Source organism: Ochlerotatus camptorhynchus, unplaced genomic scaffold (assembly GCF_037179485.1).
Source record: "Ochlerotatus camptorhynchus isolate MF236.1 unplaced genomic scaffold, CSIRO-AGI_Acam_v1.1 ptg000007l, whole genome shotgun sequence".
In the NCBI taxonomy this organism is placed as follows: Eukaryota; Metazoa; Arthropoda; class Insecta; order Diptera; family Culicidae; genus Ochlerotatus; species Ochlerotatus camptorhynchus.
In genome coordinates, this window is record NW_027040499.1 from 449638 (window position 1) to 475113 (window position 25476).

The 25476-nt window shown below is 42.8% G+C and overlaps 1 protein-coding gene across 1 annotated transcript; it reads right to left on the reverse strand.

Moving 5' to 3' along the window:
* Window positions 1-1809: 1809 nt before the first annotated feature.
* LOC135697021 (uncharacterized) lies at window positions 1810-23752 on the reverse strand. The gene is made up of 12 exons (XM_065216589.1): window positions 23680-23752; window positions 22926-23624; window positions 22678-22864; window positions 22206-22617; window positions 21626-22142; window positions 13899-14234; window positions 3730-3890; window positions 3263-3670; window positions 2906-3210; window positions 2711-2846; window positions 2366-2656; window positions 1810-2310 (listed from the first exon to the last, which is right to left on the reverse strand). The coding sequence occupies exons 1-12, from the start codon at window positions 23750-23752 to the stop codon at window positions 1810-1812; spliced, it is 4026 nt and encodes a 1341-aa protein (XP_065072661.1).
* Window positions 23753-25476: the final 1724 nt, after the last annotated feature.

Below are 25476 nucleotides of genomic sequence, written 5' to 3' on the forward strand. Positions count from 1 at the left end.
ACACAGGGAGGTGATTCCACAATAATTTGTGACATTCCGTTTATCTTCTTTTTTGTAGACTGCGAACAGATATGAAAGTTTCCAGCGGCAGGGGAATGCCGTCAGGTCCGGCGGCGAACGAGAGCTTTAGTTTGCGTGTTGCGGCTATCACCATGTCTTCTGACATGCGAGGAATATCGAAACTAAACGCATCACGTGGCATCCCAACTGTAGCATCCAGCACTTGTGCCGGCGAAGCGGAAAAATCGTGGAACACTTGCCTGAAGTGACGAGCAAACAAGTCGCCTTTTTCTCTTTCGCTATTAGTCGAATCATTCCCGAGAAACAATTTCAAGCAATAATAACATCAAGAAAAACTGATTTTAACTAATTTTAAATTTTCGCTCCAATTTAAGGATTTAATTAGTTTTTATGAACAGATTAAATCCATACAATGTAAGAAATCGTGAAAATAATTCGTTGAATAACTCTTCAAATTCAAACCAAAATCCTATACCAAACCCACCTCCTCAACCTAATAATCTACCTCTACACGCAAACCAAAACTTTATTACAAAGAATGTTAGTTTCATTTACTATCATCCTCTCTTCATGAACATCGCAGTGAATGTTGGACGTTGACGTTAGGGGGCCCGTGTATTGACCACTCGTCTTTCAACGCTTGGGAAAATGAAATGGTTAAAGGCGTACATTGAGGCAAATAGACCTAAGAATTTCATGAGGTTCGACTTATGAACAACATATATGAATTTCCTTTTCCAATAATTATGTTAATAATGGAATTCAAACGACATACACACTAAAAATATTTCTAAGATTTCTGTGTAATTTTACCGAAATCTCAACAGTTGAACGATCGGTAAGCAGTTCGGTGATTTTTCACAGATATTCGGTGAAAAATTACAGGAAATCTGCGACAAATCACCGAAATATTTACCTGACGTTCAGCTGTTCAGAAAATTCACTGATATCTGTGAAATAATCGCAGTGTGTACGATTCAGGATCACTGCCCGTTCTTGTAGTCTTTAGTTTCGGGAACTTATTAATGTAATTATGTATTCAGCTTTATTGCCCAGTGAGACGAACACAATAAATTTAAATCCATTCAGTTTGGCAAGCTCACTCGATAAATTTAACACTTACCGATGGATAACCACTTCTTTGCAGGAGCTATGATTGAATCAATGTACTTTAGGAACAGTTAACTAATGTTTATTTACTTTCAAACAATCCAAAAAACGTAACCCACATTATTGGCATCGTTATGTTTCTGATTACCATAATTTTATTGCTGCTAGTTACCATTACCGGGATTCAACAAAAACGTATTACCTGTGGCTTCATGATATCGGTGGAAGTGCTCAAAGGGCAGCCAAGTTGAGGCTAAAGCAAAACATTTTTTTTCTGCTGACGCGTTTTGATTGCTCTAAAAATGTTGGAAAAAGTTATCGATAATCCATGTATATATGTTTTTTTCTTAGATTTGTGAGAAAAATTACATGAAACTTATTTTTTCCATCTCTTGATGATTTTCGATATCTTTTTCAATTAAGTTTGTGAATCAAAAAATTTTTTTTTTAGGTTGGTGAGTTTCATTTATGAATATTTTGTTGGATAGTAATGGCCAAGGACGAAGTTAATTTAATAGTTTTTTTTAATTTATATTTAAAATTTCATAATTTAACATCACGGTGCAGAAATCAATAATTTTACAATTTCTTTCGTCAATCAATATGTTTTATCTAAGTGTCGGCCGACACATGCACTATCAAGTGAAAATAGATTTAACTATTCATATTCATTTGAGGCTATTGCTTCTTGATCTTCATGAAAACCCCGTACAGCGCCAGCTCCAACAGAAACGCTAAAACACCCCCTGTCAATCCAAATAGCAGCAAATAGAATGGCCCCGCTAGGTGGTACACCTTCAGGGCAATCGCTCCCGGGTTATCGTGAACTCTGGCCAGTCCGATTATCTTCTGAACGGTGTACGCCTCGGGGAACTGCGCTAGCACCCGTTCCTCCCAGTAGCGCTGCACACCGCTCTGGAAGATGTGCATAATCAGCTCGTTCAGGTGCTCCTTCATGGGCCACGTCTTGGTGACCTGTGCGACACAGTGGCCCCAGTACAGATCTTCCACCATGACTTGGAAGTTTTTTGCCACGTCCAGCGCGATGTAGTCGGAGATTCCATAGTGCCCGTACGGTAGACGTTCGATAGCGTACGCCATATCGGCCCGTTTGGCGTGTTCGTGCAGGACGGTTTTGGTCATGGTGCGGAAGTTGGATGCCAGCTTGATTATAAGGGCCTGCAAGGATGTTAATTATTTGAGCATGAGTTGAAAGTCTATGAATGTGACAAACCTCGTCCGAGTCTTCGAAAGCATATACCCAGGCATCGTGTGAAGCTCCCCAAATCATTTCCCGTGCGGCTAGTTGAGCAGAAGTGTCGATCGGTTGCTCATATTGAGGGACGGTCATAATGCTGGACAGACCACCACAGTAGGTATTCCCGATTATTAGACCGGCAAAGAGTAGAATCGTGATGATCGTCAACTGTGAACCAAGTTTGTACTGTTCGATTCGTAGGATGGAACAGAGGATCAGCGATGATCCAACGGAAGTGAACACTTCGCAGATGTCCACCGTATCGTCCTGAAGGAATGCAATTCAAATTAGTTGCAAGATAATCGAAGTTCTGTTACTCACTGTATTCAAGATGACATTCACTGTCAAATGGTTAAAAATTGTAAGAACTATTGAAGTGATGAATGCTGTGACAATAAGAGCCACCCACATAAGGTTGGAAAATGGTAAAATAGGTGTCAACCATGATGGCAGTAATCTGAAACAGAGTTGATTTCGTCAAAGATTTCAATTATCCTGCTTTACCAGGAATGCTACTTCTGCTTCGGAGTAATACAGGTCACTCCGGTCCGAGATAACGACTGAGTTGGTGAGTTCGAATCGTAGAACCAAGCTAACATCGCCCCAACACCGACATCTACGCGATGTTCAGCGATCGCACCCATAATCCCAATGCCGGTAAAATTTTCATAAACTTCACCCCACTGCGCAGCTTCTTGAGTCGCTACGTCCAAGCTGCAGTTGTGAATGCGGCAAAACTCCAGCAGGATCCGAGTTTCCGTACCGTCTACCCGAAGCTTTTTGTCATCGCCCTCGTAGGCATTGGCTCTCGATTCATCCTCCTGTTGGGTGTAGAATTGTCAATCATGAACCAGAATTCGCTACCAAACATACCACTTCGATCCACGTTGTGTACGGTTCGTAGTTGATCATGGCCACACGAACAAAGCGACCTTCGAGATCCTTGATCTTGTCTGGGAATAGACTGTTGTCATACTGAAAGCTACGATTTGCGATGATGTACGTATCCAACTGCACAAGCTGTTTGTGACCGTCTCTTCCGGAAAACTTGTTCGTCCAAAGTTCAATGTTTCCGTGCAGATATGATGGACTGAGGATTAACAATTTTGGGATATCACATATGATGGGACGATCGAGGATAGCCTGAAGCCGACTGTAGTCAACATCGTTTCCCATTACGACAATGAAGGCCTTATTCGAAAAGCGTTGATTCGTGTGATCCTGTAGGTATCGGTAACTGTCCAGAAACCCAATGGCAGCGCTTTCGGTTAGAATGTAAACCTGATAGATTAAAGTAAATTATTCAATTTTGTTCGAATGATAACGACACATCCGTCTACCTGGCACCCTAGCTCGAGATTTGCCATTTGAATGGACTCAGTGACATTCTCCACATCGATGCTGATAAAGGGCTTATCGAAATGTACTCCCACGAATCCTTCATCATTGGTACCGTTGGTCACAAAGCAGAAACTGTAAGCCGTAGACAGATAATGCGTAGCTGAAACCGAAGCGATAAGAACCGTCTGAATATTATGTTTGCCTTTATTAGATTACCAATAATAGTGATAAAATCTGATAGCGAGCTCAATCCCCATACAGGTTCTACCAACAGTGTTGTATCCATTGTTGTTGCTACTGAATTTTCCAAACGATGCACCATTAGCTTTATACAGTTTTCAAGAAGAAAGGCGATACAGTTTTCTACGAATGCAAATTTCTCTGTGTGGAACCGATTGGATTTAAATGATTCTTTGGATCAATCATTTCGGGGCTTTAATGTTTTCGCACTAATGTACCGTTCGGTAACAAGTGTATGTAACTGACTTAGTATGCACATGCAGTCTATTGTAATATGTAACTGTAAATGGAGAGTAAATTTAATTGCTTTTGTCGCTTCAAGTGAAAAGGAAATGATTTCATTGGATCATCAGATTACATGTGTAATTTACCGCTGTGATGTGACTGTATGAACGTATTATTGAACGTGATGTTGGGATGTTTTTGCAATGCATATAAAACATATATTTGTTGACGTACAAAGCTGAAAATTTTGACATTATTGCGTTGAAGTTGAAAGTATACATCAGCCGACATTTATCTCAACTAACTTTTCTAGCGTAGTGCTGTAAAGTAGTTAAAAAAAAGCTGCAGATACAGCTACAAGCAGAAGCTAGCAAAATAGTTTTGGAGAGCGTTTACCCAGCTTTTTCACGAACTTTATTCAATTTGTCAGAAGAACTGAATAACATCAGTCCATAAACGCTAATGTTACTTATTTTCAAATATTAATTAACTTTCAACTTGTAGCCGCAAAACAAAGCTAATAAAGTGAATATATCACACATTTGATGGCTTTTCCACAACAAACCACTCTTGCTGAATAACATAAACATCAAAGGTACTTTTTCAACATATAAGCAACCTGTACTCAGCTAATAAACTGTGTTAGCGCTACTCTGGAAGCATGTTTACTAGGTTTATTTTTATACGTATGCAGTTTTACCAACCGATGGAAACTAACGATTTTAAATTGGCTCACTACTACCTCTATGGTTTTACAGCTTTTACTCCGCTCCTTTACAAAGCTGCATTAACTAGTCGAGAAAAGTGATTCATGTGCACTATTATAAAGCCTCTACTAAGTGATCTAGCTTTAGAAGGGCATGTAGATTTTTTGGCGTAGCTAAGTTGGTAGTGTCGAGGTTTTGCCCATGCGGTCCTCTCGAGTTGAAGTCCAGGTACCGGTGCAGGGTAATAATTTGGTGGTGTGCTTAGCTAATTTCACCGCAGCCAAATCAACCTAACCAACAAAAAAGCGTCAACAATATTTAACCCTAGCTTAAGATAAAGCTGTGTGGTGATTATTGGACAATCGGGAAAAAGTTGAATAAGCGCCTTTAAAGTTTACACACAACTAAACAACAGCTGTAGAGAAGCGTAAATGGAGAGCTTGTGCTGTCATAGAGTGCTTGAAATTTATAGCAAATTTAGACATTTCCAGAGAAAACCATTTTTCAACAAAAGTGTCTAAATTTTATTCACTGGTGGCTGAAAAAAAACTTGTGAACAATAATTTTCCAAAAACAGCGGCCATCATTGGTCAACTTTTTGCAGGTAGATAGATTGTTTGTAGTATTATTTATAATCTAGATACAATTTAATAGTAATTTATAATTTTCTTATTATTTCCAGAGAGCGGTGAGAACTTTATCTTTATAAGGTTTTCCAGAGGAGTTAGTGAGCTGCAGATTCAGCTGTTACACGCGTTGTCCGGTACGGTTGGCTTCCGATTGATATTGCTGGACATGCCGACTGGAATATCCTGTCGCCGTGTCGGATCAGGCCAAAGAGATGGCCGATGCTAATAGTAAGTATATCTAACAAGGTACATTATTTTGTAACTTTTGATCCCCATTACAGAGGGCTTCAATCGGCAGCACGACGATCCGAATAGACTCTCATTATTTTGCAACTTTTGATCTCCATTACAGGGCTGCAAACGGCAACACGACGATTCGGATCGAGTTCGCGGGGCAACGGAACGGAATGGTTGCCGAGCACGACACGGGAAGGTCGACGAAGGGATCGTGAAAAGAAACATCCGAGTTCCACCTGGACGGGATTTCGATCGATGACAAAGTGGCCGACATTGTAGTGCCTTGAAAACTTAAGAGATTAATGGTGCGATCTTGCTCTGCCCAGATGTACCTCCTAATTTTATTTATTATACTAGAAAAAAATATTACTTTTTATTGATTTTTATTTGAATGTAATTGTTTATATAATATGTCGAAAATACACGAAACCAACCATTTAAAATCGTCCGCTGTATAAAATTTAACCACTTTTGAGAAAAACGTCTTTATTCATTAATGATTAAAATTTAATCACTTTAGAGAAAAACGCGTTTATTCATCCGATGAGTAAACAGCGTTTATTCATTTTATGAATATGTGCGGGTTTTCTCGAAACTGTTTAAAATTTAAACATTAATGCATACTTTTTTCTTAGCGTGTGCCTCCCTATTGTAGTTTTGTTTTGCCTCGTGGCTCTGACCCCTGGTAAGGGAGTATGGTTCATAGTGGGACAACTTGTTGCAACTAGATATAAGTTTTTTTTTTATTTTTTTTTTTTACTTTAATTTGCTTGTACGCCGTGCAAAAAACATTGATTACTAGTAATTAAAATTAATAAATTGGAGAAGGTTTTTATATTTTTCCTTCTTTAGCGGTTGCGCACCGCTTTTGCGCAACACTTATGGCATCTTCCGATGCCAACGTTGCGCGAACCAGGTATTACCAACCACTTTCGAAAGGACCATGGGTTGTCTTTTTTCGGCCTAAAAATAAACCCTTGAAAACTCTCGATATTTCGAGAGACTTGCTGCGTAAGTATCCGGGAATCTTGGTACATAAGGAGAGATTCAACAAATTGCATGTAGAAGCACCGAATTATGATGTAGCAAATAAAATTGCTGATCACGAGTTGTTTAGTGTTGAGTACAACATCTACATCCCTTCTCAAGATGTGGAGATAGAAGGCGACGCGAGTCTGTCTGTCGAGGACTTGAAACGTGCCTCGGGTTGTTTTGAAAACAGAAAAGTCACAAGCGAGCTTGTAAAGATACTGGATGTTAGGCAACTGCATTCAGTGTCTTTACAAGATGGCAAGAAAGTTTATCAGCATTCAGACTCGTTTTGGGTGACTTTCGCTGGTTCAGTTCTTCCGAACTTTGTCAAAGTTGATGGTGCTTTTTTTTCCGGTGCGGTTGTTTGTACAGAGGGTTTATAACTGTACCAACTGCAAAAGGCTAGGACACTCGGCCTTCCATTGCGGCAACAAAACTCGTTGTGGCAAATGTGGTGAAAACCACAAAGAGGATTATTGCCACAAAAAATCAGTAAAATGCGCGTACTGTGGCGAGAATCCTCACCCCTTGCAGGAGTGCCCGATGTACAAGCAGCACTCCGATAAAGTGCAGCGTTCAATCTCTGGACGCTCCAAGCAGTCATATGCACAAATGGTGAAGGCTGCATCAGCCGTCCAAGATGCAAACCAATTTTCGATTTTGTCAGCTGAAGAATCGGACTCTGACTCATCCGATGAAGGTGAATCTACGGTGGTACACGCACCTTCAAAAATGGACGGATCCTCAAAAAGAAAATGACCCTCCCCGAAAGTGCGCCGTAAGAAAACTAAAGTCACCTCCAGAAGATTGGCAAATTCCCAGGGTAATGGGGATGAAACAACGAAACCGAAGGCTCCTGCTGAACCAATCCCTGGATGCAGCAGGAATTTTCCACCATTGCCTAAAAAAGATAAGGAAAATAATAAAGCTGCTCCTCAAACCAAGTCCGAACGAGGTTTGCTAGCTTTTTCGGACATTGTGGAATTCATATTAAATATGTTCAACATACAAGACCCTCTTAGAAGTTTAGTTTCTGCCTTGCTTCCAACATTAGAATCATATCTTAAGCAATTGACTGTTTCATGGCCCCTCCTTGCATCAATCATATCTTTCGATGGATAATTCGTCGAACGAGGTTGAAGATATGCTCACTGTGCTACAGTGGAACTGCCGTAGTCTAGTGCCTAAACTAGAATCGTTCAAATTTTTACTTCACAATTCTGATTGTGATATACTTGCTCTCTGTGAAACATGGCTTTCTTCCGATAAAGAACTCAACTTCCACGATTTTAACATTATACGCCTGGATAGAGACGATTCTTATGGAGGAGTACTTTTAGGGATCAAAAAGTGCTACCCTTTCTACAAAACTTCCCTTCCTGCTCTATCAGGCGTCGAAATCGTCGCTTGCCAAATAAATGTGAAGAACTTTTGCATAGCTTCAGTTTATGTTCCATCAAGAACCTCCATTAGCCGTAGTCAACTCTGGAATCTAGTTTCGATTCTTCCATCCCCAGTATTAATTCTGAGTGATATGAACTCCCATGGTACTGTACTGATGACAATAGAGCGGCTATTTTTTACGATTTATGCGACGATTTCAACTTGACTATTTTGAACACTGGTGAAGCGACACGTATAGCAAAACCTCCGGCTCGAGAAATCCGACTCGACATATCTTTGTGTTCAAGATCGCTATCATTGGATTGTCTGTGGAAGGTTATCAATGATCCCCATGGTAGCGATCATTTGCCAATCATCATTTCAATTAAGTGTGCCCCTCACTCTGCAGAACCATCTCTAGTTCCATTTGATCTTACAAGGAATATAGATTGGCATAAATATGCAACGGCGGTGACAATCGGTGCCGAATCAATAGATACGCTTCCACCATTGGAAGAATATCGATTCCTCGCCGATTTGATTTACAAAAGTTCACTGGAAGCACAAAAAAGAAAAGTTCCAAGTGCGCCCTTCAAAAGGAGACCAGCCACACCTGGATGTAGAAAAATCTGATGCTTTCAAAGCTTTTCGTAGACACAAAACCTCCACATACTTCGAGGAATATTCAAAGCTTGAGACAAAGCTGAATCAATTAATCAAAGCAAAAAAACGCGGTTATTGGCGCAATTTCGTCGAGGGACTCTCACGAGAAACCTCAATGAACACCTTGTGGAGGGTGGCTCGCAACATGCGTAACCGCTCATCTTCTAATGAGAGTGAAGAATACTCCAACCGATGGATATTCGATTTCGCTAAAAAGGTCTGTCCGGACTCAGTTCCAGCACAACATATTCTTCGAGAAGCGTCTCCGAGTGGCAGCTCTCTGGATAGACCATTCACAATGCTGGAATTCTCTATGGCTCTTCTTTCATCGAACAACTCCTCACCGGGAAGCGATATGATTAAATTCAATCTTCTGAAAAATCTCCCAGGTATCGCTAAAAGACGCTTGCTAGACTTATTCAATTCCTTACTAGAAAACAACATTATACCGCCTGAATGGAGACAGGTCAAAGTAATAGCCATTCGAAAACCTGGCAAACCAGCGTCTGACCATAACTAATACCGCCCGATTGCGATGCTTTCGTGCATTAGGAAATTGTTGGAGAAAAGGATCCTTCGGAGACTCGATCAGTGGGTCGAAACAAATAACTTGCTATCAAATACACAGTTTGGATTCTGCAAGAGCAAAGGAACAAACGATTGTCTAGCGCTGCTTTCCACAGATAATCAACTGGCCTTTGCGCACAAGGAGCAATTGGCTTCAGTATTCTTGGACATTAAGGGGGCTTTTGATTCAGTTTCCATGGACTTTCCGGAATTTTAAATAATTTCTTGTACAATTTGTTGTCAGAAAAGCAAATGAACTTTTCCCTTGGACAACTGACAACTTCCAGAATTAGCTACATGGGCCTGCCCCAAGGCTCATGTCTCAGCCCTCTTCTTTATAACTGTTTGGCAGAACAATGCACGCTAAGACAACTTGCAGATGACGGTGTGGTTTCCATAAGAGGTCCACATGCTGTGGACGTGCAAGATTGCAAAGTTCCTTAGATAACTTGTCTTCTTGGGCTAGGAATCTAGGGATCGAATTCTCGCCGCAGAAAACTGAACTGGTAGTGTTTACTCGAAAGCGGTACGCAGCCGAAATGCATCTTAATCTTTTGGGCAGAAACATTACTCAATCATTGTCTTTCAAGTACCTTGGGGTCTGGTTTGATTCAAAGTGCACTTGGAATACCCATATTACGTATTTGAAGCAAAAATGTCAGCAGAGGATCAACTTTCTCCGTTCAATTTGCGGCACATGGTGGGGTTCTCATCCGGGAGACCTCATAACGCTTTATAGAACAACAATTCTTTCTGTTCTAGAGTACGGCTCTTTCTGCTTTCTCTCGGCAAGAAAATGTCACCTAATAAAATTGGAACGAATTCAATATCGTTGTTGCTCTTGGCTGTATGCACTCAACGCATAACATGAGTCTCGAGGTTCTGGCAGGAGTAACACCCCTCCAGAACCGTTTCTGAGAGCTCTCTCTCTCAGAATACTAATCAAATGCGGAGTGACAAATACACTTATAATTGCAAATTTTGAAGAAATTCTTGGGCTGAACACACAATCTCGATTTATGAGAATCTACCACCACTACATATCGTCGGATATGTGTCTTCCTTGTTACACTCCAGACCGTTCTCACTTCACCAATCGCAGTTCCTCAATTGAATATGATCTGACCATGAAACAAGCAACTCATGGGATCCCCTATCAACTTCGACCTATTATTATCCCGCGTATTTTTACTGAAAAGTACCAACACGCAAATTGCGTGAACATATATTTTACAGACGGGTCTCGTCTCAGTGGATCCACTGGCTTCGGTGTCTTCAATGAAAACTCTAGCGCCTTCCGCAAACTCCAGGAGCCTTGTTCCGTTTTTGTTGCTGAGCTGGCAGCAATCAACTTCGCATTGGGGATGATTTCCAACATGCCCGCAGACCATTACTTCATCTTCTCGGATAGTCTCAGTTCGATTGAGGCTATTCGGTCGATGAAACAAGGTAGGCACTCATCTTATTTCCTTTCAAAGGTAAGGGAGCAGATGTGTGTGCTGGTCGAAAGATCATATATGATTACCTTTGTATGGGTCCCCTCACATTGCTCAATCCCAGGCAATGAGAAGGCGGACTCTCTCGCAAAGGTGGGCGCGCAGGAAGGCGAATTTTATGACAGGAAAATTTCACACGATGAATTTTACCATTTAGTGCGTCAGAGTACCCTTTCGAGTTGGCAAACCGATTGGGACAATGGAAATCTTGGACGGTGGTTACATTCAATTATTCCTAATGTTTCTTCGAGAGCGTGGTTTAAAGGCTTGGGCTTAAGTCGTGACTTTATTCACGTGATGAGTAGACTTATGTCCAACCACTACTCGCTAGATGCTCATCTCAATAGAATAAACCTCGTAGACAGCAACATCTGTCGGTGTGGAAACGGTTACGATGACATCGATCACGCAGTTTGGCTATGTACGGATAATGACGCCGCCAAAGAGCGACTTTTGAATACCCTTGAGGCCCAAGGAAGACAACCCTATGTTCCTATCAGAGACGTGTTGGGAACTCGTGATATCTGCTATATGCAGTCGGTTTATGTGTTTCTTCAAATGTCTAGTATAAGAATTTAATTCCTTTGTCTTTTGTCTCTCTTTAATAGTTTTTGTTTATCTTGTCCCCGCGTCTCGATGAGTCTCATCGTCGCCCACTGGTCACCATAGCCGGTCGAACTCCAGACGAAACTGGACCGCACTACCATTCATACTGGCGACAACGCTCTGATGAGACAACGAAACCTTACCCCCAAACTCCTCCCTGATCCTATCTTTCGACAATGTACCTCTCTAACCTTGAGTAAGCCGCGAGTATTCGGCCCAACTCCTACTAGACATAAAATTAAGTGAATTTTGTTACAAACAAAGAACAATGAACTATCGGCTCCGTAAAGCTAACGCGATTGAGCCTTCCAAATAAACGAACTAGATAAAAAAAAATATTTGGAAAAGTGGACAATAAAAGAAAGCGCATTTGAACGCGCAAGTGCGTTAGTGGTTGGATTCGTTTCGTGGGTTTGATCGACAAAACCCACACCTCGACTGCTGTCGTTTCCAGGTTTGGCCGTCAAAACCTGTGCCGTCACGTTTCCTGGTTTGGGCGACAGAACCTGTGCCATCACGTTTCCAGGTTTGGGCGTCAGAACCTGTGCCATCCCCGTTTCCAGGTTTGGGCGTCAGAACCTGCGTCATCGATTGTGAGTTGGGTGCTTGGGTTGGCGTGTCGACTGGTGAGTACTCTCGTAGAGTAAGCAAGTTTTTTGGATTTTTGATTGGAGGAGTGGACTGGCATCGATTTTTAAGAATTTGGCTTGGGTTGTGGTGGTAATTGGTGGTCTGTCTTTCACGTGACGATCTCAGCAGGCGATATGACGTCGCTTCGGGAACGGTCAAAAGCATTGAGCGTCATTACGGACGCAATACAGACCATCGAGAACTTCGTCAATACTTACGATGCCGAGGTCGATCGAGACAAGATCGACTCTAGATTGAGTAGGCTAGATTTATTATATGATCGATTTACTAACGCTTCAATTGAGTTTGAATTGCTAATGGATGAAAAATCCGAAACAAAGGCTACGTTTATGAAGAGCCGCAATGAAATGGAGGACAAGTACTACAATTTGCATGACTTTCTCACCGCAAATAAAGTGAACCGCCATATTGCTGCTAATACCTCTCAGGTTTCTACATCTGTAGTGCGCTTGCCAAAAATTGATTTGCCAACTTTTGATGGCGAGATAGACAATTGGATCCCATTTTATGATGCTTATCGCAGCTTAATCCACAACAATAAGGGTTTGGCTGCTGTAGATAAATTCCATTACTTGATGGCAGCACTCAAGGAACCCGTCAAGCAACTCCTTGATACGACTAGCATTACGGGAGATAATTACAGGATCGCTTGGGATTTACTGGTCAGTCGCTTCGATAACAAGCGCCTGCTAATTAAAAACCATATTAACTCTCTTTTCGCCATTGAGCCTGTGAAAAAGAAATCTTCTGCTACCATATTGTGCCTGGCTGACCAATTCGAACGCCATGTAAAAATCCTAACGACGTTGGGGGAGCAGACAGAGCAATGGAGCTCCCTGCTCGTGCACATGGTGTGCAGTCGCTTGAATCAAAGCACTTTGAGGGAATGGGAACGGTCAACAGGTAACGATAAAGAGAAGGTTCCTACGTATGACGAGCTGATTACCTTTTTGAAAGATCAAGCTCGGATCTTGATGTCCTTGAACAGTGGAATCCTGGTACCCTCCCCTCTAAAAGATAAACCCCGTTTCTCTGTTGCTCATACCGCATCAGTTGCAAAATCATACTCACCAAAATCCTTCAGCTGTATCGTGTGCAACCAACCGCATCGGATTTACGATTGCGAGGTGTTCAAACGGATGTCAATCGAACAGAAGCAAGACACCGTCCGCAAGAAGAAGCTATGCTGGAATTGCTTATCATCGAGTCATCTCAGCCGTGACTGCTCCTCCAAACCCTGTCGGAAGTGCAACGAAAAACACCACACACTTTTGCATTCTTCCTCCCCCAACGATCGTTACACCCAACCCCAAGTCAAACCACCTACTGGAAATCTACAATCCACCACCTACACCGGAAGTGGAGCCGTGGTCCCGGCATCATTGTCCACTCCAATTCCACCATCACCAATCACCTCGTCCGCCACCCACCAACCTCTCACCAACGCATTAGCTGCAGCAAGCTCTTCCACCACCACCTACTCGACTGTTCTGTTATCCACCGCCGTGGTAAAGGTCCACGGCCCGTCGGGGAGATCTACATTTGTTCGAACCCTGTTGGACTCCTGCTCTGAGTCAAACTTCATCACCGAAAGAATCGTTCAACTTTTGGGATTGAACCGACGAAAGCAAGCTGCAATTATCGCTGGAATGGGTGGCTCTACTGTCAACAGTACTTACTGCACCGTAGCAGATTTCAGTTCTGTTAATTCCACCTACTCTAACACACTGACGTTCAGCATCCTCTCCAAGATCACCAACGATCTGCCCTCTCGGGCAATCGACATTTCGCAATGGAACCTCCCTCCTGAGGTAGTCTTGGCAGACCCAGATTTTGCTTCGCCGCAAAGGATCGATATGGTTATCGGTGCTCAGCTGTTCTTCAGCCTTCTGCAGGAAGGACAGATCCCAGTAAATGCTGGTCCTTTTGAACACCAGCCTATTCTCCAACGTACCGTGCTCGGATGGGTAGTAAGTGGACCTGTTGCCATCGATACCGCTACCCAAGGACCTGAGCGAGTCGCTCTGTTGTGTACCACCGATGACTTGGACCAACAACTGACTCGATTCTGGGAAGTCGAGAGTTGCCCTCAAAGCCGTGGACTATCTAAGGAAGAATTAGCTTGCGAGATGTACTTTTCCGAAACCACCACCCGCGACGAATCAGGCCGATTCGTTGTACGCCTGCCGAAGAAAGAGCACGTCTTGAGTCAACTTGGTGACTCCGAGATTGGTGCCCTTCGCAGATTTCAATGGATGCAACGTCGACTCAGCAAGAACCCCGATTTGAAGGCCCAGTATGTAGACTTCATGGCAGAGTACATAGAACTTGGCCATATGGTTCCCGTAGATCCATTACAAGACAAAACCCATACCCGCTCGTTCTATCTTCCTCACCACGCCGTGCTCAAGCCGAGCAGCACTACCACTAAGTGCAGAGTGGTTTTCGATGGGTCCAGCAAGTCTTCTACGGGAATCTCTCTCAATGATTGCCTTATGGTGGGACCGACTGTTCAGGATGCATTATATGCTATCGTCATCAGGTTCTGCATGTACGAAGTGGCGTTAGTTGCAGATGTAACCAAGATGTATCGCCAAATGTGGGTACATCCTGACGATAGGCGTCTTCAGCTCGTGTACTGGCAAAGCAGGACTGATTCACACGTGCATCCCTACGAGCTGACCACGGTAACATACGGCACCGCATGTGCGCCGTATCTAGCTACTCGGTGTCTACAGCAATTGTCCTACGATCACTCGGCGAGCAAAACCGATGCTGCAGCACGAATCGGTAAGGATTTCTACGTGGACGATTTCCTCAGCGGTGCTGACACTGTGGAAGAAGCAACGCAGCGCATTCTGGAGTGCAGAGCATCCTTGCGTCCGCAGGGTTCGAACTTCGAAAGTGGTCGTCGAATTCGTCCGAAGTGTTGTCACACATCCCGGACAACCTGAAGGATGATAGGCCAATTGTCGCAGTTGATGACATCCAAGGCTCCGTCAGCACACTCGGTCTGCTGTGGCACCCTGAATCGGATACCTTCCGGTTCAAAGTTCCTGAGCGATTCTCTGATAATCCGATCACAAAACGAATCGTGGTCTCCGAGATGTCCAAATTCTTCGACCCATTGGGTATCTTGGGTCCGGTGATCATCACAGCCAAAGTGTTTGTCCAACAACTTTGGAAGTTGAAACTAAGCTGGGACGAAGAGCTTCCCAATGCACTCTGTACCGTGTGGGAAGACTACAGACTTGGTCTGGCTGCTCTAGGAACATTTTCCATCTCTCGTTTGGTCAAAGCTCCAGGCGCCGGAGACAACGTGCAACTTCATGGGTTTTGCGATGCATCCCAAAATGCTTACGGAGCTTGCATCTACTTGAAAAGTGTCGGAAGAAGTGGTGTCGTCACAACCCGTCTCCTAACCGCCAAATCCCGAGTATCTCCTATCCAAACCTTATCAATTCCCCGGCTAGAGCTCTGCTCTGCTGTCCTCCTCAGCCAACTGCACCAAACTGTTATGTTAAGCCTCAACATAAATGCTCATGCTTATTTTTGGTCTGACTCTTCAATCACTCTCCACTGGCTGTACAACCCACCGTCCAACTACAACACTTTCGTGGCAAATCGTGTCGCGGAGGTGCAGCGACCCAAGCAACACGGCTTGTCATAAAGAAGTTGAAAATACTTTTTAATGACTTACGTAAAGAATCAATAATACTGTAATATACGTCATTAAATACATTTATATAACCTAAAAAGCGCAAGACGCGGAGCTTATACAACTAAATACTGGTCTTATAACATGTTTTGGAAACATCATAAAAACCAGCGGCAAAAAAACAATAAAAAAAAACTTGAGCATGGGATTCGATCACTGGGTCCTTGGCGTGGTAGACTTACTACTCCCTATCTAGACCAACTCCGCTTGATGAGAGGTTTGTTATAAGTATCTATCATGTTCTTGCCAATGGCATGAAAATTATATTCTCGTTCAACACGCTTTCGATCCGTCATAAAGATGTTTTGTTAGCAGCAAAGTGTACATCTAATTGCCAGAGTGTTATTTTAAAGTATTTTCAACTCCTCATAAGACAACCTGCACATTTTCAGTTATATTAATTTATGAGATGTAATAAACAAGTGTTTTCAACTTTCTTTATAACAAACCTCCGAATACCTCATAAGAAACTGTCAATCACTGCGTGAAGCGACAGTCCGGCTCAATGGCACCGTCAATGTTTACGTCAATCTGGAAAGTTCAGAATCTCTTCAAGAACTTTATAAATTCAACTAAGATTGATTTTGTATACGACAAGTTTTATAGTGGTATTAAAACAGTAAGATGCACGTTTAAATAACATTTAAAGATAAAAGCAAAAGAAAACTATTTTGGAAAATGTTGAATCTAGGAAGTATGAAGAAAACATCTATAAACCTCACATATAACGTGGGATGTTTTCTGCATCACTTACAATACATTTATATAACAAGCCGTTCTAATTATTTTTCAAAAAGATGTTTTATGTGTTACTTGGGGACTCACTGAAGGAGGCACTTGGAATCACGTCGCTGGTCTGGAGAACCCGGCCGATCTCATCTCGAGGGGTGTCGATCCCTGCGAGCTCGTCAACAACGCACTATGGTGGAAGGGTCCACCGTGGTTAACGTCCGATCCAGCGGAGTGGCCAAGTATGTTTCCAGTCCAAGACGCCTGTGAATTTCCTCCCAAAGTTCTCGAGGTGAAGCTTCGTACGCTTGCAGCCGTCACTCGATCCACCGAAGCTCCCGACCGCACACTGTTCACCCGCTACTCGACACTAACAAGACTCACCCGCATCGCTGCATATTGCCGCAGATTTGTGCGGTACTGTCGGGCCAAGCTCGCTGGATTCCACCTACAAGCTATTCCGTACCTTACCTCAGCAGAACTCCTTCAAGCACAAGAAGGCCTTGTGAAAGTTGTGCAAAATGAGTGCTTCAGCCAAGAAATCGCTATGCTTCAGGCCAGATGCGAAGCGGATCTCAAGAAATCCCCATTACGTACCTTGAATCCCTTCATCCACGATGATGTACTTCTGGTCGGTGGCCGGCTGAACCACTCTTCATACTCGTTCACGCGCAAGCATCCATCTTTTGCCTGCAGCGCATCCGTTCACCTCACTGCTCGTTGATTCGGTGCACAAGCAGCTTCTCCACGCTGGTCCGCGTGCGATGATCGCACACATCCGTGAACAATATTGGCCACTAAACCTCCGTAACCTGGCACGGAGACACGTCAAATCCTGCTTGCGTTGTTACCGCACACGACCACAAGCAGAACACCAACTGATGGGCCAACTTCCGAAAGTTCGCATCACTCCGACCCGTGCGTTTCTCAACACGGGCGTTGACTTCTGTGGTCCAGTTTGGCTAAAGGTACCAGTACGTCGAACGAAACCAGCTCCACCGATCCGAGCATACGTCGCTGTATTCGTATGTAAGGCTACGAAGGCCGTACACCTCGAATTGGTTGACAATCTCAGCTCCGAAGCCTTCATCGCAACGTTGAAATGGTTCGTTGCACGGCGAGGCAAGCCAATCGCCCTGTTCTGTGACAATGCCACCAACTTCAAGGGCGCAGACAGGGAACTCCGAGACCTCTGCAAGCAACTCAACGATCAACAACTACGACTGAAGATAGCATCGTTCTGCGCTGAATCATCCATCCAGTTCAACTTCATCCCCGCGAACGCTCCGACATTCGGCGGCCTTTGGGAGGCCGCAGTCAAGGCTTTCAAGCATCATTTTCGGCGAGTCGTCGGCTTGGAATCCCTGTCAAGCGATGTTATGTGTACCATCCTCTGCCAGATAGAGAGCTGTCTCAACTCTCGGCCACTGACGGCCCTATCTGAAGACCCAAGTGACACTGAAGCCCTCACACCGGGACACTTTCTGGTCGGATCAGCTCTCCAATTAATCCCGGAGCCCGACCTTGCCCAAGTTCCCAACAACCGGCTTTTGCTTTGGCAGGAGGTGCAGCGCAGAACCCAAACCTTTTGGAAACTCTGGTCGACGGACTACCTTCATCAACTACAGCAGCGTTCGAAGCACTACTACCGGCAGCCGAATGTTCTGTTCGGCAAGCTGGTACTCCTGAAGGACGACAACCTACCACCACTCAGGTGGAGCATGGGTCGAATCGAAACCGTCCATCCCGGCGCGGATGGCCTCGTCCGTGTGGTGACCGTCAGACTGGCATCCGGCGCAGTCTTCGACCGACCGATCGTGAAGATCTGCCTGCTTCCCATCGACGATGACGCAAGATCCACCTCCACTTCCGGCGAAGTGCCTGGTGGCCCTGACGACAATGCAGCACCCGCTGCCAACCCAGATGATTGATTGAGAAGTATTAGTTAAGAAGTGAATTTATTGTTAAATTTAATGAAACACATTTTTCATGGTGGCCGGTATGTCGCGGACAACGCGATGGTCCGAGATACCACTGCACAAGCGACACAGAACAAGCAGAAACCTAAACCTATTGTACCCACACACCGCACATAATTGTATTTCGCTCTACACTCCACACAGCAGGAAAAAACAAGCATCTACATCACCTAGGAATATCCTCCCGGCTCGATCACTCTCGATCGAGTCGGTAGGTATAAAAGTACCGGCACCAAATTTCACCAACATTCAGTACAAATCGAACCATTATACGAATAACACCCGTTCAATATACAATTAATTTCTAACGCCGCGAGTTCATCTCTTTTTCTCCTGACCGAAGCCAACCACAAGCCAATCAATCAGTCTTTTTCAAGACTACAAGAGTTTAACTTTCTGTGGCTAAAATCCCCTGAACCAGTGACCATTTCCGGATAGTTCGCTCAGCCGTTGCCAGGCGTTGGAGCTCATCGAAGAGGATCCCAGTGCGTGGACAAGTCGGTTTATAAGGATTCTGGAGTCAAAAGCTGCTTCATTCTCGCATAGTAGAAGATGTTCAGGAAAACTATTAGAACGTTACCAAAATATGGTCAAAGTTGGAACTTGGATTACACGGATATTGTTGTCACGGGTACATAATAAGGTAGACTTATATACTTGAAACAGTTCTTCATTTTGATTTTTCGTTCTAGGTGATCACAAGATCATTAACATAATAGCGAGTGTAATGAGCAATAGTTCAACGTATCCCTGCGCGTTCTGTACCGTGAACAAGAAATATTTGGGGGAGAAGTTTGGCACGCTGCGTACAATCGGGTCCGTTAGGGAAAACAGCGCATCGTGGATTGCAAATAGAGGCAACAAGATAAACGCAAAAGATTATTTCAACTGCGTATACACACCGCTTATCCCTGGAAATGACACAACCTTGATACTGGATGTGTGCCCACCACCCTCGTTGCATCTTCTTCTGGGTATGGTTAATGCGATATACAATGCGATTGCAGAGCACGATCCCGATCTTGCAGGCTTGGATCATAGCGTCAAGCGCAACACGCCATGCGCAGTTCGGGTTTACTGGGAGGCACTGCCGCAGTCTGCTGACGAAGCGAGCCTTGTTGGATACTGGTGACTCAGCCTCGAAACACTTTGTTAATGTTCTTGATGCATTGCAGAAGGTTATTGATGCCTGTTTCGGTACAAATCTACAAAAGGACTACGAGCAATGCATCAGTGAGTTTTGCAAATCATGGAAATTAGCTCAGCTACCGGCTACTCCTAAATTAAATAAGATACAGCAGCACGTGGCAGAATTCTGCCAGAGCAAACAAAACGGTTTGGCGAGCTTTTCCGAACAAACAACTGAAGCGGTACACAAAGATTTCATAAAGAAGTGGGAAAATTACAAAGTACCCAAAACCAATGCTGAGTTCTCGAAGAAACTTCTGAGTTGCGTTGTTGCTTATAACAGTCTTCATATTAAATGAATACATATAATGTTTGCTGTTGTACTGCTGAACATCTACAGAGAGAGTAAATTCATATGAATAACTAAACGATACATTTGTAACGAAATTCTTATTATTAATTCTCTATTAAATAATTGTACAAAGTTCGACACACCTGAAGGGAAGGGTGATTAGGGAATGGGAAATGTGATATTTTGAACATCTATGTCCGCAAATTAATGACAGATGATAACATTTTCAGACATTTTATGATGGTAGCAATCCTGGTGACCATATCTTGTAATAGGAGGAAGAACACCTTTTTAATTTGACGCAGAAATTGTCCAAATTGGAGCTAAAATGACTAACAGTTATTAATTTGAGCATGAGCTGTTGAGCTCTTTTTTTATCATTCTTAGGTGCAAAAGGGTGAAATACTAAAATCCCTTTTTTCAAGTTTTCGCCGATAAAATATTTTCAAACTGTCACAGTTTGATTTTAACCTTATTGACTAACTTTTGATGAAGAAAGATCCGAGGCTCATGCCAGTTTGATAATATTCATGTTCCGATACCCCGTGCGTGGTTATAACGTTACATCGATTCAATTCTCCATGGTACACTATTGATTAGATTGAGCTATGATTCAGTGCATTTATTATTTATGTGCTTACGGTATGAACAAGAAATCTGTTGACACACTATTTAATAAATGTTTATCCACTGGCGGGGATATTGCATATGGGAGGAATAAATGTTTTGTTCTGAGCGTTCGATTAAATATCGATGTTCTACAAATCACGCAGGTAGTTTTTATCGTTCGTACCTTCTGACACTATTTACTGTTTGCAACGCAACGATATCGTCCCGAGGAAGACTGAAACATTATCGATTCAATTCATTGTTCGGTGAGCTTTGAGGAAATTTAGCAGCAATGATGGATGGAATGACATAGAAACCGTTGCCTCACGGCGACTTTTCCAGTTTGCTTTATTGAATTTTTTAACCTCATGTTAAAGGAGCGGTAGGCTAGTTTTGGACGATCAATTTTAAGCGACCAGAGTGGAATAATTTATTTGGGACGTTCTTTTTTGTCCGATTAAATCGGCTGAAAGGAGATTTTCCAATTTCTATAGCATGGTTGGCCAAAAAGTTAAAGTTTGTATTGATTATATGTACAGATGCTATTGAGTGCATTATGGTTGTGAAACTAGTTCAAGTTGTAAAGTGAATATTGCTGTCAAATTGACAGTGTCCATCGACTGTGCATTGAAACAATGTGTGATCTAGTTTTTTATCCTTCCATTCAATCCAATTATAAATATATACATATTCTGTGTTTGTGTTTTATTGAAAGTCAGCTTCAATATTGCAATCTTTTAATTAATATGAAAGAAATAATATCCCAACTAACAATTGTAGCTGCAGAATAGCTGATACAGACAAACAATTGCAGGAGACGCCCATATTAGCCTGTATGTGCTGTTCTGCTGCTTAAACTGTTAGTTGAGCTGCAAATACCTTCCTGCATTTGATAGCCGAAACATCCGTATTTTCTAATATTCAATGTTCCCTCTTTCTATAACTCTGCCACTTCGATCGCAGCCTCTTGTAAATCTTCGCCAGCTTGAACCTCGCAAAAACCAACTCCAGCAAAAGCACTGCCACAGCCAACAGGTAGCCGATCCCAAGGATCATCAACCCACCGGAAATCTCCTCCACGTTCATAATTCTCAACAAATTTTGCGGTCGATCTTTTGAATGCGCGATCGAAGTCTGTACCCAGAAGTTCATGTAGCGATATACATCGACCAGTTCGACATACTGGAAGAGACAGGCATCCCTGATCCACATGGCCAGCCAATCGAACCTATCCAACAGTGGCCATGTTTTGGTCGCGTACCCGGTGTCATACTCGAAGTAGAGCAGCTCCGTCATGAGACGATAGTTTTCAATGTTTTTCCCATCGAACCAGGTTCCGACCATCGAGTGGCCGTAGTTGAGCAATGCCATGATGATGGCTTGGTCGCCTTGGTCCGCAATGCTCTGGAAATTCTCGATCCGGGGCACCTGGAAGGTTGTAAGAACTTTCTGAACGTTTGGCTGTTGAGGAAAAGTGGAAACCAATAAGTATTAAACAGGGGGGAAGAGAACGAGTGAGTATACATTTTCTGTTCCAACCAGGGCGTACATCCAGGCTTCATGGGGAGCGTTCCAAGTAATTCCACTGACGGCTAGATCTACGATTGTGTCTATGGGAGGCTCATATACGGGGATTGCGAGAATGCTGTGAATTTGTCCAACGTAGACGTAGGCAACGGTAATGGTAAACACGGAGAGAGTAGTTGAGAGAATAACGTCGGATAAACGATCCCGTCGGAGGTCTGACGGTAGCAGCAGGAAAGCGCCTAGCAGATTCATCACTACCCACGATAGGCTTCGTCGAGTATGCCGCTCAGGTAAATTCCGAGGGGGTACAAGGTACTGCATTATGGAAATCAGAATAAATGTAGCAATCAAAATTCCCCAAACTTTGTCCGAGAACATCATAAAAACGATTCGCCAGTATTCGATCAACCTGAAATGAAAAACGCTTTACGTTAAGTTGAGATCTATGCATTGATTTCACCTATGGTACCCAGGCCTTGGTGCAAGACACGTGATTCCGATCCATTGAACCGGATTAGAGAAGCTGAAGTATTTGAAGAGTTGATACCAACCTCCAACGGCCCCGATTGCGAAGTCTACCTTACGTTCTACCAACGCTCCTATCATTCCATTGCCGGTTCGGTTCGGAAACACCTGGCCATATTGGTTCTCCTGATCTGCTGATTATTCAGCTACGGTAAAATCATTGATCTATTCAGTTAATTACCACATACTTACCGACGTACAAATCCCAGGTGCAGTTGTACCACAAGCAAAACTGTACCAAGATGTATCCATCCAGCCCGTCGATCGTATACGATTGGTTAAGATATCGAACGATTCCCTCATCCGTTTGGCGCATCATGGACCACGGAAGTAGGTAGAATGTTGCTACCTTCAACGTCTTACCCATCAGATTGCTCATTTTATCCGGGAATAGGTTGGAATCCTCCACGAAAGAACCATTTTCGGGATTGTACGTGTCCAGAAGAATCCAATCCAAGGAATCGGGACCGTTACCAACGTAGCGATGGGTGATCAGTTGAAAAACGTCTCCATGTGGAACCACCAGGAGCAAATTTGCAATCTCCTGTAGCGACGAATGATGTTGAATAGCTTGCAGCAGCTCCGTCTGTGCCGCTCCGGTAGATTGAACCGTTACTAGGACGTATTTTTCCGGTCTTCGGAATAGAATTTCATCGTGCAGTGATATGTAGTGGTCTAGGAAATATGGCGTGGTGTCTTCATCCACCAGGAACACGGCACAGCCCAGTTCGATCGCTTGAACTAACGGGTTGGCGGTAATGTCAGCGGTATTTTGCGGTCTAACTACTGCGACGGGTCGTTCCGATAGGATATCCAGAGGAGACTTCAGGGAGTATGCCGTTTGATTGAGGATTCGGCAGATGGTGTACACTTCTAGGAAGTAGGTGGCCACTGAAAATGAGATCGGTTTATTGGGGATATTTTGATTATTTTGGAAACTGAGCACCAATGTAGCTGACGAGCTTGGCTTGATCGGTCGACAATAGCTCCACCAGAAGTGTACTTTTCAGGCTATCCATTATGCTAACGGAGCAACCTTATTTGAAAGTCGTCCAGTGTGATGTGAGTAACAATTTCATGATAAGCTCAAAGCGAGCCGATTCTCTTTATCTATGCTACGATAGGGTAAACATGGATTATTCTTGTTTTCAATTATTAGATCAATTAACTTGTCATGTAGTTTCATTTTGTTTGATTAGTGAACACAGGCATGGAAAATCATTTACATTCATTTGCCTCTAACTTTTTTCATCAACAGAATTCCGCAAAATGATTTATGAAACTTTTGTAGGTTTTGTTATTAGCTTGTTGATAAAATCTCAAATCCGTATCTCGTATGCATGACGAACCAGAGCAAACAGAATCCACAACTGTTTTTCAGTGAATGTATTTTACATTCACTGAAAAACAGTAACGAGTTCTCCCCGCTCTAATTCGTGATGCATAAGAGATACAGATTTGAGTTACTAGCAAAAGTTGTAGTTAATAATAAAAACTAAAAATGCTCCATGCATCATTTTGCGAAGTTCTGTTGATGAAAAAAGTTAGGGGCAAATGAATGTAAATGAATGCATGCAATGAATGTAAATGATTTTCCATGCCTGAGTGAACACCTGTGATAGTTTGAGAGCAAATATAACGAGTCGTTGCCATTTTTCATTCTACTTCGTTAACTTAAGTAAGTAATTAGTTTGAATTCAAGAGAGGTACGTGTATTTCGTATTTACCGAGTGTGCAGCCGTTATCAATGTCGTTCTCATTATTAAAAAAAAAACAATACAAATCTAACCCTCTTAACGCGAAGCTAACCACCGCCGGCGATCATTTACATTTAGATTTTTTTTTTCAAAAAATGAATTATATCAATAGTCCAAGAAAATCAGATTTTTTCTGTGATGCTTTAGACAATTTTCGTGCAAAAAAAGTTACATTAGTTTTTTTTTTAATGTCGAGACTTTTAGCCGTGGGTTGGTTCGTCAAATTTAACGTGCAAAAACAATTTTTCTACATCATGATGGTAAAAAGTTGGGTATAAAATATCGCAAATCCAGACCTTACAATTTTGGTTATACCCGTCTTTTTTAAATGTTGAATAGAAAAAAAAAATACTCACAGAAAAAATCTGATATTCTTGGATTTTTTATACCTGATTCCAATATTTTATAAAATTCAAAATGCGCCATTTTTTATATTTTTGTGGTGGCCGCTCATAATCCACGTAGACCAAAATTTGATACATTATAACCCCTCTCTCCCCCTCGTAGACTAGAGTAGACTTTTCGAAAACTGCTCCCCCACCCCTTAAAAGTCCACGTAGACTTTCATAATTGTGCAACAAATTCAAACTCGTTTTATTGGCTCAGATTATATTGTATTCATAATTTTAAATCGACTTTTGCAGATTATGCATTCAATCTGAATAAATACGATACGAATGCGTGCAGTATGATAAAACATACACATAGAAAGTTTACAATTGACCCACCCTTCGGTTATTTAAAAGATAGTTCGTATCTATCTGTGAGTTTTCTATTATCCGCATCGTACAGTGCGGTGTAGTGCACGAAAAGCACGAAAAGCACGAACGAAAAACGGTCATGCTTGGTTCGGGTTTTCTGTTGAGCGCATAGTGCCTTGCAAATTTGCGAGAATGGCGGAAATAAATAACGGCGTTCGGCAAACATACCGGATTCAGGTAGAATGACTACCGTTAAGCTGGGTTTAGACAGGGCACTTCAATTGA